The 15,079-nt window shown below is 50.9% G+C and overlaps 1 protein-coding gene across 1 annotated transcript; it reads right to left on the reverse strand.

Annotated features, from left to right (window-relative positions):
- LOC108864555 (transcription factor SPT20 homolog) lies at positions 1-1,606 on the reverse strand. The gene is made up of 5 exons (XM_018640480.1): positions 1,544-1,606; positions 1,002-1,466; positions 386-859; positions 250-285; positions 1-162 (listed from the first exon to the last, which is right to left on the reverse strand). Exons 1-5 carry the CDS (start codon positions 1,593-1,595, stop codon positions 65-67), a joined length of 1,125 nt encoding a protein of 374 aa, XP_018495996.1. The 5' UTR covers positions 1,596-1,606; the 3' UTR covers positions 1-64.
- Between the last annotated feature and the right edge of the window lie 13,473 nt (positions 1,607-15,079).

The following is a 15,079-nucleotide window of genomic DNA, read 5'->3' on the forward strand; positions in this document are numbered from 1 at the left end:
TTTGTCTCTCTGGAATTCTGGATCGAGGATTCACAGTTTCATTTATTCATGCCGCTCCCTCGTTTTATGAAACAGATTTTGAGCTCGCACTGTTGATTGACGAAAGCTGTGAAGTGATTTCAGCAAGGGTAGGCATCCCGGGCAGCCTTCCATTTCGTTGGTCTGGAATTCAATTCCGCAATGTAGTCCGATACGGAATCTAGGGCTGGAAACATTCATGCCGAAAGCATCTAAATGTGGGATACGCACCTCCAGCTCCCTCAGAAGTTTCGATGACCGTCAACTCTGGAAAATGAATCTCTGTTCCTCATCGAGTGTTTCTCGCGGACCTGGTGTGTCGTTCGAAGGATGATAAGATTCTCTCCTTAAGAGCGGAACCACGTACCGGTCGGTTTTCTGGTCCCCGGCTGGTAAGTTATCCGACCATTCTGTTGGTGTTGCTGGGTGATTTGCTGGGTTGTAATGGGAGAAACGGGTCTTTGTTGCAGCTGAGAAATCTGAGAAATCTGTTGGATCTGGGGTTGAGGACGTTGTTGCTGCTGCTGCTGTTGTTGTTGTTGTTGTTGTTGTTGTTGCTGCTGCTGCTGCATTTGTTGCTGTATTTGTTGCTGCTGTATCAGCTGTTGTTGTTGATTTATCTGCTGATTTATCTGATTATTGATTTGGTTAGTCCTTTGCACCTGCTGTGAGATCTGAGGCCTGTTTTGCATGATTGTATGAGTCGGCATCGGTGGCTTCAGCGTCTGTTGAGTGTAAATCAGTGGCTGATGATAAATCGCTCCTGAGTTCATGGGAGAGAGCGGCCGCGGCTCTTCGATTTGATATACTGGTCCTGGGGGACTGATGTGAACCTCTGGAACTATTTCATGAATGCTCTTGAGTTCTCGGCGCTGTGTTTTCCGCTAATGCTCTTTTTGCGCCGTATCTTCTTCCCTGCGATTATGTCATTGGCATATTGTTCTGTAGGTATACGAACATAAAACACCACTGCTATGACTCACCACGCCTGGTTTCCTGAAGTCCATGAGAGGTCAGGTACTGGGACAGGAAGTCTGGTCCGCTGGTGGAAGTGATGGGATAGGTCAGGGCGCCCGAGTTCTGAGCCCGACCTCCGCCGTGTAGTTGAATCACTTGCGTGAGCCCCCGGTTGAAAGCACCAGGGCCGACGGGTACACCGGAGTTAACGACCGGAGCTCCGTTACCATTGTTATAGATGACGTGGTGCACGATGACCTCCCCGGCTAAGGTGTGAGCACCGTTTACGTTGAGGGATAAGGTCGGCAGGGGAGTGTTCCCGTCTAGTTGGATAGGGGCCTGGATAGAAGTTTGAATCGGGGATCGGATCGGGGTGTGAATTGAAGTTTGGATTGGAACAGGACTGGACACGGTCGACAAGCCTCCTCTGTTACTAACGAAGGTCACCGATGTTGAGGCGCTCGGTTCGCTGTAGCCGCCCTTGACGAAACCTGAAATGAAGAACCGGTCGCGGCGTTGTAAGGAAATGAGCTCATGACTGGAGGCTCCTCTCTTGGAATCTCCATACCTTGAGCGGAAACCGCTGAGGCGATCACGAGAATGAGCGCTAATTCTCTCATGTTTGTCCCTCTCTGTGATTGGACGATTTACGCGACCACCTTAAATACGATGCCGACCGTGACACCGACATATCGATTTCTCATTAGGATGGGCAGCTCAGAATTGCTTCTTCTGTCAAAGTGGATGCTCACGACGCGTTTTCCATTTGTGGGAATGTCACGCTGTTATCCGAGGTCCGCCAGCATGACTTCAGGTACCGCCCCGGATCTCTCCATGGGATCCGTCTGTTTCGTCATTTCGACTTGGCCCACTCCGGAATCGCTCCGTATCCTCCGAATCGTGGGCGTATTTTGAGCGAGATATGCTCAAAAGTTTCCGACTCAATTACTGTTGTGAGCTCAACGGTTGAGGAAAACGAATGCGGATTCATTTCCAGGATTGTCCCCTCTCTGTATTTCCGAAGTTTCCTCGAAATTCCGAGCGCCTCCGTGATCGCGTGAGTTGATTTCGGGACCAGTCTTCTGAGACATGATCGATAAGATTGACAACGACCGGAGGGTCGTATCCAATACAAACGAGGTCGCCGAATTGAAATTCTCGATCACCGATACGCACTCAAGAGGCTCCAAACGGTACGGTTCACTATTGAATTGCTTCTCCGGTCAAAATCAGACGGATGTCATGCTACTTTTTGATTTCAAACGAATATAGTAGAACGACCCTGGAATTGTTTTTCTCATCCCAGCGACAGATATCACGGTCGTCGACCGTCTTTGGCGCAGTCTCTCCTCCCGATAATCGTGGGAACAGGCCTGATTATCGGGATACTGCTGGCGGGTTTCGCAACCAAGATGAATCTTCCGGATAGCATCGAAGAAATACATGTCGACGCCTATGTACCACCTTCTGACCTTTCCGAACTGTTCCAAATGGAGTAAATGGAGTCGAATGATTTTCGTCGTTCATTTGAGGATGTTATGTCAGAGAAATTCCGAAGAACAGTTAACCGATTGCCGAAATGTCTCGGGATGAATCCGTGAATCGGCGGCCGGTTCCTCAGCAGCTGTTTCCCGGTCCGCATCGCCGCTAATATCCACCGAAGCCACCGCGCTCTCTATCAGTTTGTGAAAACGAGGGCTCCGAAGAGGCTATACTCGCGTGGGTTCCGATGTTCGGAGCTTGGGTTCCGCACAGGAGCTGACAACCAGATTTTTTTTCCGCTGACAATGAAACTTCGGATGCGCCTGCCTCCGGATATCACACAAGCAGAAACATCGGTCGGCAGGTCATGAATACTCGTCGTCAACCGACGCGAGAGTGGAGCAGCGGGAAAATTCGCTTGTAAAAACCAAAACTCCGGAGAAAGAAAAAATGCTTTCGAGCTGCATTTATCGGCTCCTTGGCACAATTCCCATAAAATTGCTGTAAAAGGATGGCAGCCCCTGATGCTCACCCTCTCGATGGAGCAAAACGGAACAGAGGATGCCAAGAAAAACCCGCAAGGAGCAACTGTCCTGAGGGCATTCGAATTTGCTACACGCGGCCACTTCCGGGCCGACTTCCTGTCAGTCACGTACAGCTCTCGTCTTCGTGACTGCCTTCTTCTAAGATGTAATTCCTTTATTACCCTGAGCCGAGAGGAAGCGCAAAATATCCCGGGAAAATAGCTTCGCCACCTGCCCTGCTCGGTAGTGAGCGGCACGTACGACGACGCCGACGTGCCCCGGAAGTTACGCTGCCGATTTTTGAAAACAAGGTTCCCTCGTGAAAGTATCCGGAGTGACAAAAAGCCTCGACGGTTACCTAACCCGATGAGAGCTCAATATTCAGCAAGGAGCCGCTGGCGACAGATATGAGAATTAGTCTTATTAGGAGAACTTCAGTCGCAGGTGCATCTTTATTTCTCGAGCTTTCGTTCTCCCACGGATTGCGGGCTGGCGAGTCGCTATCGCACGGCAACGGTTCCAGTCTAGAGGAATCGTGTGATTTCCCTTCTACTCGCTACTGCGAGTTTCTTGGGAACTCTATATTCTCGCGATGGAGTTTGTATCGGAGGAGTACCGTATCTCGGCGGGTGAATCCTCAACGAGTTTTTCGAACGGTGACTCGCCGTCCCCGTCGATCGATCTCGACCCCAGACGGCGGGCGGTGCGGCGCGGCAGGATCCCCGAATTCTCGGCCGATTGGAAAACAATCCGATCTATCGGACATCATCGGATTCTTGTAGCGGAGTTTCGACGCTTCGAGAGCGGAGGTGATCCAGCACATCGTCAGAATCGGTAACGATGCGGGGGGTGTTGCTCCTACAAACGAGTGGGCGGTCGTTTCCGAGCGGTCTACAATCTACGACATTCTGAGGAGGAAGCTACGCTCCTCGAGGAATGTTTGCCAACGACATTTGGCCAGGGCCCCGGTAACGCCATTACAGACGACTTCTCTTCGGGCCAGGTAATCAGACGGCGCGCTGGTTCTTGAATCGAAAAACTCGCAGAATCTACGGATATTTTCCCCTCCTCAGCGTCTAGCAAAGCATACGGACCGCATCATTCGGTAGCTGTCAGGGAGCATGGACAAGATAACGGAGAGGGAAAATAGCAGGAATTCTGGATGAGTCGTACGGTGTGCTAATTATCTATTCCCGTCACAGTCGAGACGCAGCTGTGCCGGCGTAAGAGCTACAAAGACATCAGGTTTTGTACGTGACCGTCAAGAAGCTAGCATGGACGACGGGTTGCAAGATCACAACGGCTGCAGGCGTCCAGCTTGCATTGCAGTGGAACCTTGATTATATCAACAAATGACGGCAAAAATGGTTGATGTGATCGGGGTTCCGTAGCCATCCATGGACACCTCAATTATATCTTCCATCTTCTACGAGAGTGGAGATAAACGCCTGTTTACAGTAAATCACGTTCCTCAAGGGTCGTGGGAAAATCCTATGTAAACTGATATCCCCCTGTAGCATACAATCGCAATGGATGTTTGTCTATTACCGGACCAGTTTCGACGTGGAAACGTCTTCCAAAAGACCCGTAGATTCAAATCCTTGCTATATAAAGAGGGTAGATAAAAATGAGAATCGGAGCTTTCAGAGTCTTCCAGAGGGCTGGGGTTATTTCGAGAAAAACTTCGTCATTATGCAAGTACGATTGCGAGCGATCACGAATAACGATGTCGATCGAATGCTCATCATGAGGCCGAAGACTCGTAGTTAACAGCGACGGAGGCTTCGCGCAGAAAGGGTGGAATCTTCTCGAAAGAGACCCCGAACTTCCGCAGAGAGATCGGCACGCACCAGAATCGAGTCATGAGGGGACAGATCAAGTCGAATGAAATCCATACAGCAAAATAAAGATCGGCCAGATCGTCGAGATGAATCTCAACAAACTCGTCAACCTGACTGCAATTGTGTTTGACGTGGGAAACATCCAAACTTTCACGTGTCGCGATGGGCAAGTTCGGGAAGAAGAAGCATTCGACTAGTCGATAGCTCAAGAATGATCGTTACTCTCCAATATGGTCTGAAGAGGCGCACTGAAAGATGAAACTGAAGGGGAATGCATTACTTTCACCAATGTTTCCGTCAGAGAGTACAGAGAATAGAATCACTGACGGCGACGAGCAACACTGTTCAAGCTCGCCCGAGGAGAACCAGAGGACGCCGACATGAGAGAGCTATTGACCCTGTGGAAAACAGAAGGTTCAAGATGCGACTCCGAGCAACTCAAAATCCTGCCGAAGAAAATCCGGGAGCCAAACCGCTGCCGGAGGAAGATACCAAATGGAATCACTGAGGAATCGATTAAAGTGCATGCATCCATGCTATTTCATTTATAATCTCTGGACTAGAGGATCCAAAGGGAAAGATAATAATATCTAGACTAGAGAATCCAGAGGGAGAGAGAGAAGACTTTCTACGTCCCATAACACTGTAGAGGCGTAGGCGCTACTGGCCTTGGCTGTTTTGCACCAAGCTTTTCCGAACAGACTTGAAAGTTTTTCCAATGGATCCCCATTTACTCAGTGAGGTGAAGATATACTCTTCTGGCTGCTTTGAAGCATGCTTTCGGCAATATTCACGGGTCTTTCCAGTTATTGTCATCTTTCAGCAAATATGAAGCCTTTTCAACGTGATGTCATCACAGCTCTTCTGGGCGCCAAGCGCTCTCACGGCTAGTGATGCATGAAATCAACAGATTTTTACAAAAAGTGATGTGATCGATTATATGGATCAGATTCCACAAAAAATTCAACCATTTGTATAATTGGGGTAAATCGGGGAGTTGATGTAATCGAGTTTTCACGTATCTCGACCCTGTGTATGCCGGCGTTGCTGCGGCGACCGCAGAACTCCCTAAGAATTAATGTTTTTACGCTCTCGGAGCGGTGATGAGTTGATAATCCGGTCGCGGCTCGGTTCCTCGGTTTTTCGACACAGGATCTACTTGGGGTGAGGTTGGATAAAGAAATATATTCGTGAGCGTGGCTGACGTGAGGGAAGTGATGGATCATGTGTAGATGATGCTCATTGAAATCATCGAGCCAGCCTGAAGTTGTTCGTAACGATGGGACCAGCATCGATAATGAGGAGCTTTCTCAACAGCGAGGGTACCGCATTTTGTTCCGGCCCGTGATAAAAGCGACCGACAAGAGATCCCCCAAGGTGCACAGGGAGACAGGGGGTGGGACAGGAAGAGGTTTTCAATAGTATCTCCGTATTATTTTCTGGCTTATCGGCTCGCGGAGAAGTGAAAGTGCTGGACATCGCATCCCATGCGGGGACTCGGGACGAATGCCCACTGATTTCTTCCGAACATCATGTTGCAACAACACGCCGAGACGGAAAGCTCGACACCGTGCGTGATCCCCGAAGATGGTCTCTTCCGAAATTGCCAAAGTGTGGAGATTCGGGTTAGGTGCATGGGCGACTATGTGGGTGGGTGGGTGTTTCGCTTGTTTTCTGATCAAAGGCCGGTCAACAGAGACCTAAATAGCGGACCGGCATGCAGAACATCTCTGAGACGAGGGTGGAGTGAGACAAATTCGGACACGCCATCGGTTGCGCCGCAAGATGCTCCAGCAAAACACTCAGCTCGTGCACGGTTTTCTATGCGCAACCCGTCATGACACAGAGTCCGCCTAGGACGCGCGTATATCCTTATCGTATTCTCCGAAAAGGGTTCCTCTACCGCAGACGAAAACTTTTGACATCCTATTTTGGATTCGATCCAGTGCAGTGGTTCCTCCCTTTTTGCGTCGAGGCTTTTGCTCACTCAGACGAGCTTTTCGCAGGTGGACGCAGAAATCCAGAGCGATGGACTAACGCAGGCTTCGGGCACGAGCGACAAACTGCGATAGAGCTTCAATGCCCCGAGGCCGTTCCGAGTTGTTGAGGAGAATTTTATCTTCCTCTTGTCATACTGCTTGACAGTTTCCTAGGTACGCTTGGGGCCTATCGACCGACGGGGAAAAGTTCCTCGGCAGTCCGCGCACTCGGCTGTGGCGTTCCCGTTGACCAGGTTCGGCGGGAGTTCATCTCCTTCCTCGAGATCAGGTGGAAGATCCGATGAGCTTCGGTCCGAGACGAATTCTCAAGACACTCTCTCTCTCAGGCTCTCCTCAACAATTTCCTCGGAGTCGGATCGTACCGAGCGGGAACGAAAATCTCTGCATGTTGCTTCCTCTGATGTTTGCCGTCGCAGTGCTTCTTCCATAAGCGGAACGACGACATCTGGCTGTTCAGCGAAAACGGGAGCCGTAGCGCAACAAGGCGAGCCCTGACCCCGTGTGCGCCCTCCTTTTTGCCCGCCTACCCCATCTGAAAATTGTATTTGCCGCTTGAACGATTCTTTTGGCTTTTCGAAGTGGGCCGTTTATGGTTTCAATGGACGACTGTTCAGGTTCACGGCACCGACAACGACCGCGCAGCGGGGTCCGGAAAAAAGTCGGAGATGTGCCTAGGGCAAAATTGTTAATTCGCTCTCATTGATGCCAAAGTGCCCCCTGGACTAGCCAGGCCGAGCCGCGAACTTCCTGGGGAAGAAGACTCTCCAGTGCAACAGAGGACCGCAATGAAGCGATTTTTCGGAGCATATCCGACTCGTTCTACGTTTTCAGTCGCATTCGAAGGGTGAATCAGACTCGAGCCCAGTTCCTCGCTTCGATCAGCGGCATACGTCGTGAGGGGAAAAAACGGTTTCGGTGGGCCTCGGATGGATCGCTAACGAACGCGCGACATCCAGGCGGAGTGAAACTTCGCGGGCTTTCATTTGACAGCGCCAACGACACCACCGGCCTGCCGCATAACTCTGAGAATGAGTCGATAAAATCGTAATGATAACTCCGGCTGCACATTATTCACCACGGTGGCAGGGCCCGCTCTGTTCTCGATCTCTCTTCCCAAATTCAGACTCAGACCACCCTCCCACCGGCTCGGGCGAACAAACGCATTGATTCATCTCATCGATAAGTGTTCCATCGATCGTAATCGAATATGGAAATCGCAGTGCAGGGAAAAACTCAGACCCTAATGAACTTCAGGAAGTATGTGCGACGGCAGCGGGACAGGAACAAGAACTTCAATTCCAACCTGTCTCCCCCGGTGATGTGAGCATCGCCGGGACTCGGGCGAATTCATCAGCTCGGTGCTCGCGTTTCGAGGTTTACGCGGTGTGGGAAGCGCGACGGGACTCCAGTCGATGAACGAGAAGAGCTCGCAACGCTCTGGGGGGGGCTTGAGCTATTGTCTTCGCAAATGAGGCTACTTGATACGATGCGGACGCCTTCAGGCGTGCTGCAGCGTGCACTGAATCAAGCAGCGGCTTTAGTGGATGTTTATCCCTCATCATTACAGCTGAACGCGAAGGGCAAGACGCCAATAGCCAAGCGAGATAATGACCCCTAGCCGAAGGTAGTTGCTCGAGCAACTCAATATCCCGCCGAGGGTGGCTCGGTAAAAGCCGGGAAGAGGATCAGTCTCTCGTTCCGGCCGCATCTGGCGCCTACGAAGGCTCAGACGTCGCGGGAAAGTTCATTTTCTCGCCCGATTCGGACGGTAGGCCGTATCTATTTCCCAGAAGCTACGCGCGAAATCCACACCTAGAGCACGTTGAGAAGTTTTCGCAAACTCGATTCTTCAGGAGCTGTTCCACCCTTGCAAAATCCCGTCTGGCTTCTTCCCGATATTCCAGCGCGTCAAAAATATCCCGGCAATGCCGACGCCTATCAAGATCCTATCCGGGGACGGTTCCTTGAAGGATCCTGTTATATCGGAGGGAAAAGTAGAGAAAACGTCCCTGCTTGGCTGCCCGAGTGCGAAACACGTCGGAGTCAGCTTTCGAAGGAAGTGTTTGGCTGCAACACAGCAGCTGACGGAGCGTTCCGTCCAAAAAGTTGCTACGAACATTTTGGCAGCATATGGCTGGGAGAGCTGTTTGTTTTGTTGCTGTGGAGCTACCCCCGATTTTATAGTTCCGAGCGGGGACCTTGTAGATAAGTGTGGGAATGGGATACCGAGCAGATTGCCGACACATCCGGACTCGCTGGCGCATCGAATTTTGCAGCAGGGAATCCGACCTCGATTTTGATGCGAGTTCCGATCTCGAGCGAAGGAGGAAGCTTGCCGGAAAACTTCTCCCGTGAAAGACGTAGCGGGATCAGACAGAGAGGGAAGAACCTCACAGACCTAGGAGCACGGAACCTCGTTTTCCTAGTCTATATGCTTAGTGGAGCTGGAGGAAGATTTCAACGTTTCAATCCACAGACTGGGGCCGCGGAGCGACCCTTCTCATGGATCGTGGATTGATGATTTTTCCATTCGTCCTCCAAGTTTCTGGGCGGATGATTGCGTCGAGACGAGTTCTAACTGCTTCGTTGATCAGGCTGTCTACGGATCATTGGGAACCGCTTTTCCGGAGGAGATTCGCTCACCTGGCTCCCGTGAACCCTCGCTTATCCCACGCTGCAGTTTCACCGAGCGACAGACGTTTCGTGTCAACGGCTGGATTCGCTCGGGTCTGGAAAGGAGATAACAAAGCAAGCGCTCCGAACGCTGAAAGTCGACGAAATCTGAGCCCCTTCGCGGTAGCCGGAAGCGCGATGGAGCCTCCTATCAATGGATTTGTGCGAGTGCATTGTGTGGACAACGTTCAAAAAGAGGTCGGGGCCGACCTACTCGTGAACTCATCGACCCACTGGGAACGAATTCTAAGCAGGCGCAGCACTTCGGGAGACGTACCGGAGATTCAGATCCCGATCAAATCCGCAGTTTTCGATCTGTTGGTGTCCTATTTTAGCTCGGATTGCGTCGTTTTGTGCTCGTGTGTAGATGCGATTCAACTGCATGCGATTGCACGGACGCTAGATCTCACAAAACCCGTCCAGATCACCAAGAGATTCATCCGAGAGAACTTCGCCGTTTTCGTGCGAACGGATGTTTTCGAGAACATTCCAACGTCAGATATGGTCCGACTGCAAGAAATGCCGGATCTGAGGGAACACGATTTCAATCGCGAGCTTTTCGTGGAGAGAACACGACGATGGGCCCTGAGGAGACGAGAGCGATATTCTCCCGGCACGGTAGATGCGTCGTCATCTGAGAGTCTCCATGAGAGATCCCTTGATAATAAGCGACGCTCTGAGCTGTCGGAGGACTCGTCGAGCTCCTGGATCTCGAATTCCGAATCTGTTCATGATTCTTCCGTAGCTATCCTGACCGAGGACGGTGGAAGATTACGGCTATTCAAGATCCAGGATTCGCAAGCCAAGGAATACAGCTGCTCCTTGCCTCCCGCCTCAAAACCAGTGCGTCCCACGGATGCGGTGATTGTAGGGTACAAGCTTCCTTCGCCGACAGGAAAAGACTGAGACTCGCGTCGATCAGCCTCCGAAGCGAAGCGCTCGTGAAAACGACCATGAACATATCTCACATGACACTTTTCGATGACCGACTCTACTGTTCGATAGTCGACGGAGTGTTTGTTTTCAAGAATAACAAGCTCGAGCAGGTGGGAAATCCAGTGAAAATATTTTGGAATTTGTGGTGTTGCATCATCCGGAAGCTTGCTTCCGATTCATCCATCTGGACGTCACAATACGGCTCCATTACCTGACCTGCGAGGGGCCGGACGAAATTACAAAAGCGGTCAAGAGCATTCAGGCAGATTGGCTCATCGGAGCTTATGGCCCTCGAGTGTTCGCAATGAGCTCCAAGGTACCGAAAGAGCCAATGGTCCTGCGAAACTTTCAAAGAACACGGGGCATGTCGTGGGGAAATGGAATCGGCCCATACGCGGTCTCGTCCCGGACACAGATATTTTCTTGCACAGCTCAGAGAGAAGGAACGACGTGCGTCATTGTAGTAGATATCGATGAGAAGAAGGAGACACGGATTTACATCCCGGGCTCGAATCCAGTCTTGATGATCAAAGCATCGAATAGATTCAGGGGCTGACAAGAACTCACCCATGAATGGATGAGGCCGATGAATCCGTTTCTCTGAAATGAGACTCCTGCTCATTCTCGGCTCAATATCGACCTTATCGAGGGCTAGGCATAGAATCCGCCCAGAGCCTAAACTCTTGTTGATTGTTATTGACTTGTCCGGTCGTTGGGATGACACGTATCGTGCACCGCCGGGGATCGCGGACAAAATTCCGGGGAAACGATCCTAATCTCGCGTTTCTGAAAGCTTGAACGAAGAATTTCAGAGGGACAGTGAAAATCACTGCTCCCGGCTTGCCTGACTACGATCGAAACCATGACCCGGATTCTCTTAGTAGCGCTCGATCTTCCGCCGAAGTTTTGTTTCCGAACTGTCAGGCGCGTCCCAATCGTGAGGAATTAATATTTCATCGATGTCCACGCCGCGTGGCTACCATGAGGTTCGTTCCATCTACGTCACGATATTTTTTTCGTGAATTCAGCTGTCTCTCTCAGTCGGTGACTCCATATTCAAGCTCGGCTCCGCAGCCGCGAATGTCGGAGAATGATGTCAGGCGAGCGCGGGGGGGGGAGGGGGCGAGTCGGAACCTATCGCCTGTTTGGAGTGCGGGGTGGGGATTGGGAGAGAAAAAGAAGAAGAATTAGAAGCAGCCGTATCGAACAGAGAAACTGCATTACGAGAGCATTGAGGGTTCGTCGTAAGCATGGAGCAGCCACTCAAATCTTCCCGATGTCACACGAGCAGCTTAAACATAACAAGATACGAGCAGCGGAAAAAAATTTCGCTTGAACTTTTCCAACAGCGGCGTCGTCGTGTCCGGCGAAACATGCTCGCAACGAGCAGAGCTTTCAAGACGAACAAGAACGAGCTGGCGAAAGACGAACATCTACGCTGTTTCCTCTGTTGTATTTCCTTTCTCCTTTTTCCCTCCGGACTGTGCTCCTCGTTTCCGAGGGGAAACTATCCGGAGACCCACTAATAAATACCGCTCTGTACTTGTGTCCATCTTTTAACAACGAGTTCGCAGACGGCGGCTACTGGAGCTGAACGGATCAGCAGCGCGATTGTTGCGCTATTTGCATACGTATTCATGAAGGGGTACCGATACGTATATTCGCACTGGTATGATATGGATGTCTGAATGAAGAAGTGACAATAGTATGGGTGATGCATAATTTGTGCGCGGTTACGCCGCGGTTCCGTGCACAATATATCAAAGCAGCTCCCGACAGTCTGCCGGCCGCACCGGGAGAAGTGGAGCGTCCCGCTCTCTGTCGTAGAACCTAATTCGTTGCCTGGAATGCTTGCCCGCTTGACAAATTGTTCAATAATGCTGTTACATTCTAATGGGAGGCTGCTTGCCTCAGACCTACAGGCAACTCCCACAGGTGGTGGTTGTGATCGCTGCTTGGCTCGAGCTGGGCTTGAGGTTGATGAAGTTCACACGGTGAATAGAGGAAACGGATTGTTCCGAAAGTTCGGTGTCGATTCCCATTCACCTCCACCGCGTTTCATTCTTGAGGAGAAAGCATCTGACGGATGCGCTAGGATGAAGAGAAATCATCGCAAACGGACAATTTTCCTTTTCTTTGTCCCAAACGAGCCTTCCTCCGCGATCCCTCGGAATGAAGGTCTTATTCCGATCAAAAGTTGAGCTTGATGCCCGTAGAGAGAGCATCCATGCAGACTAGAGGAGGAATGCTCAGCGCCTCCGACGGCTAATCAGAGTCAATATTGCCGCTTCAGATCATTGCTCCATCGAATTGGACCTCCGATCGAAACGAATCAAGCAGGCAGATCGCCGCGACCAGAGTCGGTGAGAAATCTTCGCGGCGATCCGTCGGAGAATTATCTCCTCCGCACTCGAAAGTCAGAGAACCGCTCAGCTGGCAATGGCCGATGAAGAGGAAGAAGCGAGTCCTAGACGACTTTGCCAACTCCTCTCTCCTGAAGGTTTTCGCCCCCGAAGCTGACTTCCTGAACAACGGAGCCCCGAGCGTCGTCATCTCCCGGAATCGTAAACGAATCGGAGCCATGGAGCCTCTCGCGAAATTCGGCTGCCTGGCCGGACAGCTCGACTCTGAAGAAGTGTCGCGCACCGAGTGAATCGCTGTGCAGAGCACAGGGAATCCGAGCGCCTATCCGTTCTCGAGCCAGTGCAACGCAAACCTCGAGGGCAGGACAGAATACATATATTTCCCCACAGGTGAAACGGAGGACAATATAGGAGGAATCAGGGGATCGGAGAGCAGACGGACTACTGTCTCGGCCGATTCCGGTTGAAGTAGAAAACGGCAACGCTCCAACGAATGAACCATTGGCCAGCAAGACAGTTCTCACCGAGATCAATTAGGTGCTTTCGGTATTTGATTCCCGACGGAGAGGGAATATGCGAGATTCCCTACACTCGAGTGATCGTGATCGGGCCAAAGTTTCACTATACAATCAGCCTCGGACAACGGACGCGCTCGAAACCGCGTAGTCACGCAAATTCTTTCTTCTCTCAAACGAATTTCTCCCCTTAGGTCAAGCTCTGAGGTCGAGGTTCAAAATGAAGTCTCACGCCATCTCATTCACCCCTAGAACCGGCTTTCTGAGGCCGGACTTTCTCTCGAGTGAGAATGAAAGCCACTTGATTATTCATGGGAAGGTCGTAACGTAGCGTGTCCCGCCTGGCGCTATTATCACATGCGAACGGTAGCTATTTTTTTGCTTCCACATCATTTACACTACCCCAGAGTCTATCCTTCGACGACCCTGATGTTTTGAGCCAAGAAACGTCCGGACAACTAGAATGATAAATTTCTGTTTTGAGAGCATTGGGCAAACGACTGATGATTTTTCGAACAGGCTCCTAAGAATTGCACTTCTCCCTCGGCCGGCCTCGAAATGGATGAATGAGACCTCCGGGCTCCAGCCCAATTACTTGCGCCCCACCCCATGATGGAAATCAGAGTATGGTCCGGAGTCGATGTCAGCGAGAAATCAATCGCTCCTGTTTTCTTAGCTCACTACAATATCAATCAGGTTTCGGCCATTCATCATGCGACATCTGTTCCCTATGAGGACTATCTAATCCGATATTTATTGCAACGGAAACTGGATCTGAGCAACTCGGAGGTAGCGACAAAGAGTCGAGTTCAAGAAGTTGCCGTGCCAGGAGTCATCTCGAAGATCCTAAATGATTGCTCCTGAAGGAATCTCGGACTCATTCAGGACACGGCGATTCCACCAGCCGGAACGGGGAAGTCGGCGTCTCGACATAAGCTGAAGTCCGCTTTTAGCTTGGCGGGATTTTCGAAATAATTCAGTGCTCAAAGGTTGCATTGCGCGATGTTATCCTGAGAATACTCCCGAGACTAATGATGATCGAAGTCATTCTGCAAGCTTCTCCGCGTCAGCGATGAGAAATCCTCGCGGACATCACGAACAATGAGCCGACTTGGGGAAACGAACATACGCACAGACAGACGGAGATACAGGCTTCAAGGGTGCCGGAGGAGAGGCGTGCGCTATATTCGTGGCACTCCATTCAAATGACAGGCCCCACGTAGTTCATCAATTGAGCGCTTGGTTGTTCGACCCAATTGGCTTTCATTGTCTTGATTTAGTCTCAGACCGTCGGCCTGTCTGTGGATTGCGGATGACTGAGCAGGCATTTAACGAACGTTATCCAATTATCAACCACCTACAGGCCCGATCCCGGAGTTGCATTTTGCAATGAGGAGAACCGCCTCATGTAGACAAACATTTCCAGATCATTTTTCCCGAGCAGCCGCCATCCCGAGGATAGTGGTAGGATAATAGTGTTGAGAGCATGAAATTCCAGAATCTTTCACCGATGTGAAGCTCCCAAGAGATTTCCGCTAAGGCAATTCGAGCCTAACTCTGGTGACTGTCGGTGCTCGAGGGCGGTGTCCTGCTTTCGACGGCACCGGCATTCTGGTCGGATTGGAAAGATCTATCTGAATCAAACGATGCGATGTTGAAATTTTTATTGGCCTCATTTCCGTCTGTCATGAGCCGCCCAGAAATCTTTGCTTTTAGTTGAGTTGACTTCTGAGCGGTTCCGAACCCAGTCGCGAAGCTAGCGAGTGTTCG

The sequence above is a fragment of the Galendromus occidentalis genome, unplaced genomic scaffold, assembly GCF_000255335.2.
Source record: "Galendromus occidentalis unplaced genomic scaffold, Mocc_1.1 scf7180000075612, whole genome shotgun sequence".
NCBI classification, from domain to species: domain Eukaryota; kingdom Metazoa; phylum Arthropoda; class Arachnida; order Mesostigmata; family Phytoseiidae; genus Galendromus; species Galendromus occidentalis.

What these genes read in the sequence shown, in the direction of transcription:
- LOC108864555 (XM_018640480.1), bottom strand. Translation starts at nt 1,595, where the DNA reads ATGAGAGAATTAGCGCTCATTCTCGTGATCGCCTCAGCGGTTTCCGCT. An exon ending in CTCAGCGGTTTCCGCTCAAG is followed by an intron (nt 1,467 to 1,543) that starts GTATGGAGATTC and finishes TCTTCATTTCAG; the next exon opens with GTTTCGTCAAGGGCGGCTAC. An exon ending in GGGGACCAGAAAACCGACCG is followed by an intron (nt 286 to 385) that starts GTACGTGGTTCC and finishes TTCATTTTCCAG; the next exon opens with AGTTGACGGTCATCGAAACT.